The sequence below is a fragment of the Dicentrarchus labrax genome, unplaced genomic scaffold (assembly GCF_905237075.1).
Source record: "Dicentrarchus labrax unplaced genomic scaffold, dlabrax2021, whole genome shotgun sequence".
NCBI classification, from domain to species: domain Eukaryota; kingdom Metazoa; phylum Chordata; class Actinopteri; family Moronidae; genus Dicentrarchus; species Dicentrarchus labrax.
In genome coordinates this window covers 475,821-487,950 of record NW_026136705.1, presented here as the reverse complement: position 1 = coordinate 487,950, position 12,130 = coordinate 475,821, and the positions used below count along the sequence as shown (strand labels likewise).

Here is a 12,130-nt window from a genome sequence, read left to right as displayed (position 1 = left end):
TGTGACTCCTTGAAATGTAACTGACTGTTTAATATTCATATGAATCATTTCAAACATTATTTGTCAGACATTGAAAATGTTTCTTGTGTGTTTCAGTAAATCAGTTTAATAAATGAAAATGTACAATTTGATGGATCCAGAGTTCCTCAAAGATTTTCTAAACAAATCAAATTAAAGGGAAACCAGAGGTCACATTTGAGATAAAATGTTCTGTGGGTGTCAATCAGGAGGCTGTTAGATTCATCATCTTTTTAAAGTTATGGCAACTTCTAATGAATTTATGTTCAACAAATGTTCAAGATTGAGTTAATAGAATTAGCTTTCCCTCTACAGATAAAGGTATTTTTAATTACCATAAAATGTATAATTGGTAGAATGAAATGTATGTTGGTTGATTAGGCTACACTGTGAACCCAGATAAGTAAAATGAACTCAATTTTGTAAGTTAAACAAACATTCTTGATCAAGTAGCTTTAGTAATTTTAGGTGACACTGACTTCATTTTGACATTTTTATTTGTATAATTATCTTCGATCTTCACGTTATTTCAGCTTGAAACACTTCTATCAAGGAACTGACTGCTTATGGCAAATGATTTTACAGTTCAATGTGTCAGAAGAGGCTCTGATTGTTTTATCTAAGCAGTGAAAATGATGAGCCACTTGAGTGTTATTGTGATCTAATGCAGGGCTTTACATTGAGATTGTACAGTGTGTCTTTATCATGGTCACCAGGAGTCAAATGTTCTGAGTCTGAAACATCAAACTAACCACGAGAGCTACTAGTGTTTGATTCATCCATTTAAATATATTCTAATATTCCATTAATTGTCATTTTTGCTGCTTCCAGCTTCTGAAATAATGAATGAAATAATGTTTGGTTTTTAACTGTTGGTTGAACTAAACAAGCAGTTTAAGGACGTCACTTTGGCCTCTGGAAGTCTTTATGGGAGACTTTTCACAACTTTCTTTACATTCATAAACAGTTTGATTGGATTAATGGAAGAAATGATCAGCAGATTAATCGTTAATGAAATGAATTGTTGGTTTCAGTCCTACTAACCACAGACAGAGGAGGTCAGGCCGACGAGCAGAAGGATCCAGATCATCTTCTCCCTGTCAGAGAGGAGACAGGTTTATTAGAGGAAGAAGAACTTTATTAGTGTAACATCAGAGTGCAGAGTCTTGTTTCATATAATCTCAGTGTACATTTACTGCAGTAGCCTCAGCTTTAAAACAAAGTCCTACCTGTTCATGTGTTTGTGCTGACATTGCATCAGTCAGATAATGATATGTAAAGGAAAAACTGTTGTTAATGGTTCAGATCAAAAGAAAAAGTAACTAATGAAAATTTGCTGAAACAAAGAAGAACAAAGAGAAAACACCATATTTTTGTTGAATATTTAAAGGGACACAATCTTCACTGTTTCATTTCCTTGTTGTGGGCTTGAACTCAACACAGAGGAACTATGCAAACAGTAACTGTGTCATCTATCCAAACATCAACTAAATCTTAAGTAGGAACTAAATAACTCAGTAGGAAGAGTACAGCAGTAAAGGAAAAGCCTTTTTATTTCTCGCTGCTGAATTTGTGCACATTGTCCTGTCACTGATCAACTCCTGGAAAACTGTAATAAATGTGAAGATCAGATCCTGGAGGAGGTTTCCAGCTGAAGATGAAAGTAGTTCAATAAAGAACAGAATATGAAACACAAACTTCAAACATACAGAAGGTTTTAGTTACTTGCGCGTTTGTAGGCGAGCAAGAAGCAACACAACACTAATGAGTATGAGGAAAAACTGGTTTATGATGTCACCAGCCCAACTCCTGACTGGAGGAGGGGCTGAATCCATTTTGTTGAACGTCAAAATGAAAGTGAAATAAAGACAAACCACCATTGTGTCTCCTGTCTGTCTTCCCTTAACCAGCAACAATATCTGATGTTAAAAGCTGCTAAAGATTAAAACCCATCCTGCCTTTATATTCTTCAGTAAGTGGCCATGGTATAAGAGTCATAGTACACAACTGATACACACAAATAATGCACTGTTGTTCACCTTTACGCTGTCCTTTATTTTGATAGGACGCCTCATCAAACTCTATCACTTATTAGACAGATCTGAGATCTGCACTGTGTGCACTTTATTGAACATATTCACAGAAGATTCATAACAACTTCTCTCATATAAAGAGAGATTTATTTACAATATGTACACGTTATAAAGAGCACAAAGTCAGTGCATTGTAACAATATCCATCAGGAGGATTAAGATATAATAATGAACAATTCTCTTCTAATTCTGTTGTCTTGTTGATTCAGACTCATTGTTTAAGACTGATGATTGATAACAGCTGGAGGGAGAACAGAGCGATCAATGACTGAACCAACTTACAGCTCAATGTGAATGATTCCTCTGAGAAACTCTTCATACACTGACAACTCAAACAACTGGGACATTGTAGAGAGCTTACAGTGGAGGATCAATCAGACGATGGCTGTTTAGATGTCTTTGCTCTACTTCTGATGTTAACTGTCTGACATCAAACATGGAACATCTGGGATCACAGTGGAAGCATCATTAACATTACTTCATTTATGACATTACATTATTACATAACTTCATTTAAACTTAAACCTTTAGTAACATGAACACCATTTAACAGACAAATATACATTTCATATTACAAATAGTTTTCTGACACTTAAAACTCAACATTTATACAACTGCATAGACGTTTCCTTTCTCAACATCATCTGTTAGTCCTAATGGGTTGTTTCTCGTTTCGTCTAAAGTAACAACAACAGACAGCCAGTAGAACTGCTGCTGCCAGTCCCAGTACAACATAGAGGATTATCATTCCCGGACTCTCTGGTTGTGGACTCTCTGGTTGTGGACTCTCTGGTTGTGGACTTTCTGCTTGTGGACTCTCTGCTTGTGGACTCTCTGTTGGTTTCTGAGGTTTGGGCCCATCAGCAGCTGCTGTAAAGGACATTATATAAAATGTGGTTAAACAGCAAACATTATCTAGTTACAGCTTCTCCAATGTGAGGATTTGCTGATTTTCTCTGTTTCCTGGTTCATGGCTCCAGGTCGTTATGATGGACAGTTTCAGCCGCTGGCAGCAGCTCTGTGGATGGAAATATCAGTCTGTCCATCCGTGTCCCCCTCAGGAGGAATTTAACTTAACACTAAAGTAACTCAGCTCAACTATTAGTTTGTGTTTAGTGCTAATTAGCTCATGTTAGCATGCTAACACACCAAACTAGTAGTCTTAGACTCTGAGTCCTCTTTTACTAACTGAGTTCTATAAAATCAACTTACCAGTGACACTGAGTCGACATCTGTCAGAGCTCAAACCATAATTTGTTCTCACTTCACACAGGTACAGGCCCGAGTCTTCAGTCCTGAGTCTGGACACATGAAGTCTGATTCGTCCTTCTCTGAGGACGTCTTTGTCACACTGGACTCGTCCTTTAAACTGTTCATCCTGAAACTCTGTGATCTCGACACCATCCCTTAGATCATAGAGGACTGAAACCATGTGATCAGTAATCAGTCTACAGTAGATAAAAAGGAAGTTGAGGGAACTGTCAGTGTTGGTTGTGAACGTCCATTCCAGTGTGATGTTATGGTTCTCCTCTGCCTGATAGGAGGTCTGTGTCACATTCACTACAAATGTTCCTGTTGAGGAGACAGAGAGGGAAAGTGAGGACCAGACAAAGTGACAACTTTAACATGTGAGCCTTTAAACTCCATCTAGAGATGTTTCTGTGGACAGTTTAGTGATGCTCTCAGTGCTGTAGAGGCCTTCCTCCCTACAGATTGAAAGATGGAAGTCTGAAAGTGTATTTGGACTTTTCTCTTCATGGATAATAAAGTGAAGGTGGAAACTAACCACAGACACAGGAGGTCAGGTTGATGAGCAGCAGGATCCAGCAGATCATCTTCTCCCTGTGAGAGGAGACAGCGGTGAAGAGTCATAAACACATGAGGTCAAAGTTCAGTCCTCACATGTACCAGAACAAACATCTACAGTCTGTCTGTAGTCATTACAATACTGCTTTGTATTTATAGTCTAGGTACAGTGTTGATGCTGGTGACAAACTGCAGTAATGTATTTTTGTCACAAGATGGCGCCAGTAGTTAACTCTCCACTATAAGCAGGAAACATGACAACATGAGGATGGAGGTGTTCACTACGGAAGCCCTAAAGGGAAGAATATAACACTTTTATATAACGTTATATATATATATATATATGCCTATATAAATTTTGAGTGTTATATATATATAACACTCGAAATTTAAGTGCGTCTGATTTGACCACGCAGATCGGAGTAACGGCTGGCTTGACCGCAGTTATCATATCACACTCATTATCTCGAGATCTCAAATTACTTATATTGTTATCTTCTGTAGTTCACTGAGCTGTGTTGCAATAAAAACACCATGTGCTGAAAGTACGTGGACAGACAAGGAAGCAACAACAGCACCAACTAATGGTGAACAGGCTGCTGGTTGTACAGACCACAATGAATGTGGAACTTTACACAGCAGCAGCTTCCGTTCCGTGGTTTACTGACGGTTCACTGTTTCCTGTTTCAAACAGTCGCAGCACAACACTGTCAGTGTTTTTGATGAGCTTTTATTACCTTAAAGAATAAAATTGATTGATTTTATTTGAGTTGTTTTAAGGAATAAACATGTTTAATAAGGCTACAATATAAATACTGCCAACATATAAAGGAATGACAAAACAACAGATAAACACAACAATGATGCTGTTGTCAGATCTTACAATATAAGAATCATATATATATATATATATATATATATATATACTTTTTCCCCTTGAACTATGTAGAAGAACAGGGAGCGATAATATAAGCTGGAAACAGTTTGTTGGTATTAAACGTGCAGCTGTTCCTGCTGTTCTATTTAAATATACAGACTCAACCTTTACAACTGAAGTTAACTCCTGATTAACACCAACATCAATATAGGATTCATTACTGACCGTGTTTGTCTTCAGTCCAACAGCAAGGTGAAATTAAAGTATGATCCATGATGTCTGCATTCTTCTCAAGAAACAAGCTCTGAGTGCTTTTGGTTCCGTTATATGTATCTACACTGTATATACACTGTCAGTGTGACTCCCCCTCTCTGATTGGTTCCACATACAGATATGCATCGTGTGGGTTTTGTTTCATCATTAGGTTTTCCAGTTTACCCAAAGTCAGTCAGTTAAATTAAATCTGAGTGTGTTTTAGGTTTAATAACTGTGTGTTCTGTTAAGATCAGTTCTGTCTCATGTGTTTTTATCTCTTTCTCTGTCTGTAAGGTGACTGTTCAGTCTCTGTGAGTTTGAGGGGGATCAGGGTGTTAACTTGAAATTTCTATTAAAGAATAAACACATTTATTGTTATAAAACAGAATCAGAATTTATAGTTTCAATGTGAAGTAAAGACTACAGATCGTTTTATTCTCTGTGGTCATGAAGCTGAAATAACTTCCTCCAAATAAACTCACCTAGCATTGTTGTCAATCTTTTCTGAGTATTTTATTACTTTTAAGAATAAAACCGAAGAATAAATATGATCATCTTCTTCCTCATCTGACAGCTCGCTGCTATTCAACTGTTAACTAATCATTAGATTGATAGTCAGCAGTGTTTGAGTTGTGTTCAGGGTTCATGTACTGTTGGTTCAACATGTGTTTCTTTCTACTGTGACACAGATTAGAAATGGTTGAAAATGATGGTTTGGTAAAGCTGTCCAGTTGAATTGAGTTATAAAGCAGTTTTTCCTCCTCACTAACATTTAGTGTTGAAACAGTCAGTTTGCATCAGATATTGTTGCTGGTTAAGAGAAGAGAAGACAGACAGGAGATAAAATGGTGGTTTGTGTCCTCAGCAGTCCCATTGGTTGCTGTGCAGAGACACAGTCGCTCTGTTCACATGAGAACTGACACAAAGTGAGACAGCAAACACAGTAAGTGACTAAAAGCTTGTGTATGACTGATGTTTGTGTTGTTTTCATTGTGTTCAACTGTTGCTACATTTACTGACGCTCATATGAGATCATATAAATATAAAACCAGTTGAAACCGGATCAAATGTTTCATATTGGGTTCTTTATCATCAGGCTATAGACTAACATAAGTCTAACATAAAAGTATTAATGAAAGAATCCAGGAGTCCACCGCCTAAATATGGAAAGTCTGCTGATCTAACTTTTAGTCAGAAGCAGCGAAAGTGAATTCACAGAACTGTAAGACATTTTACAACCTAAAGAAATATTTAGGATATTTATGAAAAGGCTCTTGATGCTGGTCACACTTTCTGATGATGGCTGTGCAGTCTAGAGGGGCGACTGTGACTTGTCTGTTCACAATTCATGTGTTATTAAACACATACCGCAACAGGCACTCCACTTCTCACTTCTCATGCACTCTGGGTGGAGCAATACTGAGTTACATCTCTGTGTTTCTCCGCCCAGCGACTGCGGTCAAACCAGCCGTAACTTCGATCTCCGTGGTCAAATCAGCCGCACGTAAATTTCAACTGTGCGAGTATTCTCAGCATTACGGTAAAAGCGGAGAAACAGCGTATTCACTTCCGGTTTTCAAAATAAATGTATTATGAACATTAAGCCATAATTCGAACCTACATTTAAAATAAAATATGTTGCATTAAAGTTTTCCATGCGGCCATGATGAATAAAAAACACCTAATAGCCAATCGAGTATCTTTACTGCGCCAGTGTGGAGAAATGTCAAAATAACCTGTAGTAACATGAACACCATTTAACAGAAAAATATACATTTTATATTACATGTAGTTTTCTGACTCTCAAAACTCAACATCTATACAGAGACATTTCCTTTCTTTAGATTTAGTCAAACAAAGACAGGAGGCAAAGTAGAGTCCGACACAGACAACCAGTAGAGCTGCTGTCAGTCCAACATAGAGGCTGATCCTTCCCCGACTCTCTGTTGGTCTCTGAGGTTGACACAGAGAAAAGAGACTATTCTGATTATGATGGAGAGTTTTAGCAGCACTAGCAGCAGCTCTGTGGATGGAAATGTTTCTCTGTCCATTCATGTCCTCCTCAAGATGACTTGTTACTTTGGTGATGTTTTTGTGTCGTCATAATCATAATAATATTGTTTATGACAGTTTTGTTTAACATTAGCATGCTAACACAGTACACTAAGATGTGTCAGAAATTATACTGAATCAACTCACCAGTGACATTGAGTCGACATTGACCCAAACTGCCACCATAAGTTGTCTTCACTTCACACAGGTACAGGCCCGAGTCTTCAGTCCTGAGTCTGGACACATGAAGTCTGATTCGTCCTTCTCTGAGGACGTCTTTGTCACACTGGACTCGTCCTTTAAACTGTTCATCCTGAGACTCTGGGACCTCGACACCTTCATGTAGATGATACAGGACTGAAACCTTGTGATCAGTAATCAGTACACAGTAGATATAAAGAGAGTTGAGGGAACTGTCAGTGTTGGTTGTGAACGTCCATTCCAGTGTGATGTTATGGTTCTCCTCTGCCTGATAGGAGGTCTGTGTCACATTCACTACAAATGTTCCTGTTGAGGAGACAGAGAGGGAAAGTGAGGACCAGACAAAGTGACAACTTTAACATGTGAGCCTTTAAACTCCATCTAGAGATGTTTCTGTGGACAGTTTAGTGATGCTCTCAGTGCTGTAGAGGCCTTCCTCCTTACAGATTGAAAGATGGAAGTCTGAAAGTGTATTTGGACTTTTCTCTTCATGGATAATAAAGTGAAGGTGGAAACTAACCACAGACACAGGAGGTCAGGTTGATGAGCAGCAGGATCCAGCAGATCATCTTCTCCCTGTGAGAGGAGACAGCGGTGAAGAGTCATAAACACATACATAGTAATAGATAAAGAAAAAAAAGATAATGTTTGGTTAAATGTGTTTGTGTGAATCCACCAATAAAAATGAAAGAACAGTTTCATATATAATAAAAACACCATGTGCTGAAAGTACGTGGACAGACAACAACAGCACCAACTAGTGGTGAACAGGCTGCTGCACTCAAAAACTGATCCAAGCCCTTCTTTGATGTGACACATTAAATTGTTGTTTGATTTGCTGAAACAAATCTAGTAAACACTAAACAGATGTAAATTTAATTGTGGTAACGTAATAGTTTCACCTTGACATTCATGAACTCAAAACAAATGAGTTTCATTTGAATTGGGACCGCCCATTGCCCGAAGCAGCGCGCTCTCAGCCTCCGTTCCTCCCGGTCATTTTTCACTGACAACTTCTGCCAACGCTGCGGCAGGATTTTTTTACTTATTTTACTTTACAGAGCCACGGAAAGCTGCTGTAATTCCACTCCTTGGTGAGTACTCGATTTTGTTATATTTTAAAAAGCATGCTGTGAAAAGACAGACAAATTTTACCGTCAGTGAAGTCTGACATGGGCTCGCGGGCTAGCTAGCTAAGATACATGAGGGAGAATTAAGTTTGACCAAGTGTCTGTGGTTACTCTGACACGGGTTATAACCACACAACTTTTACTTAAAAAGTGTACACGAACATGAATTATGAGCTCTAACAACTAATGAGTCTGTTTAAGCAAACCCCCCCTCACCTCTGCCCTCCCTTCCCCTCCTCAGTCAGGGTCTCTCTCTCTCTCACACATTAAACCTGTCTACTTAGATGTTACAGGCTGTTTGTGGCTTGCAAAGACCAATTACTCGCTGCAAACTTGTCGCAAATTGCCGTTTTGAATGTGTTGGTCATTTATGTGATATATACAGTCTATGGTTACAACACCAAAGGCTAGCTAACAGTCAGTCAGTTTTTTTTTACCAATACAAAAAGAGAAGCTGTGGCACAAACATCATCTAATGCTGTCAGGAAAACGAGGTGTGTAAATGTCTGTTATTAATTGATTTTATTGCTTTCTTTTACAGTTTGATTATATAATTATTTTTTTCACATATACAACAGACAGCCCAAAAACCTACTGATCTTCAGACTGTTCTAATCCCTGCACCACCATCACAACCAGGTGTCTTTATTTGTCACCCATGTTTTAGTGCGATGACATCAACATAAGGAGGGAGTGCATCCTGAGAAGCCTTGTTGTCTATGTCAATGAAGACCCAGATGTGTTTTTCAAGGAATATTTGGTAAGTTTATTAAAATTCTCTCATGTAGTATAATTGTAAACCTGCAACATAAAAAATACTCTAAGTCATCTCTTTTCTATTTTTCCTGAATTTCCTGTCTTCTGGCACCTCCATTTTACTCGTCAGGACATTACTGCAACCAAGTGACACGTAGTAGTCACTGTACACACTGGAAATGATCATACAAAGATACACACAGTACACGCAGACACACATACCTTTATAAGTGGGGATGGATTTGGTTTCTCACTCCTGAGTTTTGCTGAATATTTTCTGTGGTAGATTCTAAAAGGATCATTGAAATTGCATAGTTTTAAAACTGAAAGATGTTGGCCATAAAGCTGCTGACATTATGTTGCTACAGCTCTCTTCCACTGCTATAGCCTTGGCTCTGACAGCTCCAGTTTCAGGCAGTGATGGAGCTGAAGCTGATCGGGCTCAGTCCACTGTCATCCATATTCTCCAGAATCTGAGGAGCAGTCTGTGAAATACGCTCCACCCTGTCTCACCTCCTCCTCTCTCCTTGTTCTGTCAGTGTCTGTCCACTTTTTAAGCATTTTTCAAAATGATGCAGCAGGTGAAGTTAGGCTCTGACTGCAGGGGTTAGTTACTCTATAATACTGAGACTAATCTAATTCCATGCGTTATTTATAAGAAATACTATGAAACAGCCAGTGACTTCAGGAAACAACACTGATGTGTGCATCAGAAGATTCTATAAAAGCACCACCATCCCTAACCCTGGCCTATATCTTATCAAACGTTGAAGGCTACAGCACGAATTAGCACCTGTTTTTTTGACAGAAGCAACTGATAAACTGCTTTAAACTGCTGTATGTAGTAACTGTGCATTTATATGTTGTATATGATTTTCTGTTTGTTGATTAGCATTTTACTTATATTTGTTTTCTGTGTTGTTGTTCGGTCCTCTGCAGCTGAGGATGCAGAGAGGGACATCGCCACCACAGTCATGGGGATTTACACAATCCGAAGAGATGGACATGAAGAGCCAGAGGACGTGGGAGTTGTGATTGAGGGCATTAAAGTCCTCAACAATGTTGGCAGCGTCATCATGGGGTTCATCATGCTGTTTGGGCTCATTTATGCCCTTGATCTAGCCTTTCCCGAAAACCTCAAGTTCTTCGAGTTTTTCCAGAAGCTGAAAATCAAGCTGTTTTCATAAGGTGCAAACACTGTGTCCACACATTCAGTGACAGTCAGCATGGATGTTTTTCTTGTTAACTACTTGTGTAGCACATCTTGAAGTGTGTTCCAATGGATAGGCTGTGACTGGACTCAAAGAAATTCCTTTTTTTCTCTCACGTTTCAGGTTCTGTTTTGTACTTCTACCATGTGTATAGTATAGTAGAACCAAAGTTTTCATGTTTAATGTGAGTTGGTTATACCATGCCTTAGCCTTTGCAGATATTCTACTTGTATTATTATTGTACTAGCACTAATACTAGTTACTTTGGTTGAAGCAGTTTTGAAGCGGATTAATTTATTTACTTTTCTAAATATGATAGGTCATACACTGTGTTCATCATAGATAAAAAACTTAAGAGAAGCTTAAAAAGCTAAGCTCTCAGTCAAGGTCAAAGTGCATTTTGAATAGTTTAGTTTGAGATTGGTGGAAGACTTTCCATGTTTTGTACTGTAGATGTGTGTTAAATGTGGTATATGTATATTTCATTCCAGTATTTAGGCACTACATAGTGCAGTTAATGGTAAAAAATGTTCAGGGTCGGTCAAAACATGCCTTAGCTTTTCTGCCTGAAACATATAGCTAGGCTCTGAGGCAGTTTTTCTGTGTGTTTTGACACAAGTCAGTAACTGTCATCAATATGTTGATGAGTTCCATGTTGATGTTTTATATCTATATATATCTCTCTCTCCCTCTCTCTTTCTCTATAGATATATAGATATATATATTTGTATGAGGTTTTATTCGTTTTAAATAAAAACATATTAACCAGATTTTGTGTTATGTGTCTCTGAATAATATTATTTTAGACCAGCTATATTAGTTTAGGTTGTACAAAGGTAAATCAGTTTAGGCCAGTTAATGTACCTATTTTATTTTGGCTGTATTTGATAAAGATGAGTTTGACCAACTCAATTAAATCATATTACAAGGAGGTACTTAGTTCGAGTAGGCAAAGATAGACTCCGAAGATGTCTACTGACCAGGTAACGTCTGAGTGAATGCCTGCTAGTGTCTTCCATTGAGGCTGCTTCTTATGTTGCTGATGTGTGTGACGTCACGCCATAAAGCAATTCTTGTTAGATTTGGCGGGACGCCACCTTTCAGACTTGCGTTGCTGGTTCTGCCAACGGCGTCCCTCTCCTGCTTTGCTATCAGGATGATTCTCTATACTACAAGTTCGTTTACCATCGAAATGACTTCGAAGCTGTTATATTAAGGTACAAATCTTGCATAGTGTGCCTTTAAGGAATAAACATGTTTAATAAGGGTTCAGAATAAATACTGTCAACATATAAAGGAATGACAAAACAACTGCAAATAAACACAAACAATGATGCTGTTGTCAGATCTTACAATATAAGAATCAGAGCCAAACAAGTAGATAAGTCCCCTTGAAATATGTTAAACAAACTATTTAATCCTCCAACTCAAGAGTCATACACCATCTTGTGATAAAAAGTTTGAAATGCATCAATACAAACAGCAGGTTCAGTAAACATGATGTTTTATCAGATCAGGTGCATTACAATATCACAGTTAACAAAAGGATAAAACTGCTTGAGGAAATCTACAAATGGCATTATGGACAGATCAACCACACTGAACAACAAACGTCTGGGTACACACATCTCTAACAGTGTCCCATACAAGTTGACCCAGTGTGTCCAAATCTGAACGCATCAAACGTTGCCATTTCAAAATAGAGAGTTCATCAAAATCTAAGAATTAGTA

General features: G+C 38.1%; 3 protein-coding genes and 1 long non-coding RNA gene across 33 annotated transcripts in view; 2 read left to right on the top strand and 2 right to left on the bottom strand.

Moving 5' to 3' along the window:
• The window catches only part of LOC127363555 (uncharacterized), a 135,758-nt gene that overhangs the window by 74,227 nt on the left and 49,401 nt on the right, over window positions 1-12,130 (bottom strand). For 3 of the 16 annotated variants that reach the window (XM_051400166.1, XM_051400186.1, XM_051400187.1), the window contains exons 2-3: window positions 3,898-3,953; window positions 3,324-3,683 (exon numbers count right to left, since the gene is read on the bottom strand). The exons of 3 other annotated variants lie outside the window; for them this stretch is intronic. In XM_051400166.1, the coding sequence (XP_051256126.1) occupies window positions 3,324-3,683; window positions 3,898-3,953 (416 nt within the window). Of the gene's footprint in view, window positions 1-2,049; window positions 2,982-3,323; window positions 3,684-3,897; window positions 3,954-5,019; window positions 5,120-7,248; window positions 7,609-7,822; window positions 7,879-12,130 lie in introns of those variants that run through there. 10 more of the 16 variants (XM_051400170.1, XM_051400159.1, XM_051400171.1 and 7 more) reach the window with 8 other exon arrangements.
• The window catches only part of LOC127363548 (anti-sigma-I factor RsgI8), a 150,636-nt gene that overhangs the window by 109,983 nt on the left and 28,523 nt on the right, over window positions 1-12,130 (top strand). The gene's annotated exons all lie outside the window — the stretch shown is intronic.
• The window catches only part of LOC127363558 (uncharacterized), a 43,044-nt gene continuing 32,963 nt past the window's right edge, over window positions 2,050-12,130 (bottom strand). Inside the window, exon 5 of the transcript XR_007884900.1 lies at window positions 2,050-2,636. The gene's annotated coding sequence lies outside the window, so the exon portion shown is untranslated. The remainder of the gene's footprint in view (window positions 2,637-12,130) is intronic.
• On the top strand, window positions 5,917-11,169 carry LOC127363572 (uncharacterized). The gene is made up of 3 exons (XR_007884904.1): window positions 5,917-5,992; window positions 7,310-9,192; window positions 10,128-11,169. It is a non-coding gene; the product is annotated as an uncharacterized LOC127363572 (long non-coding RNA).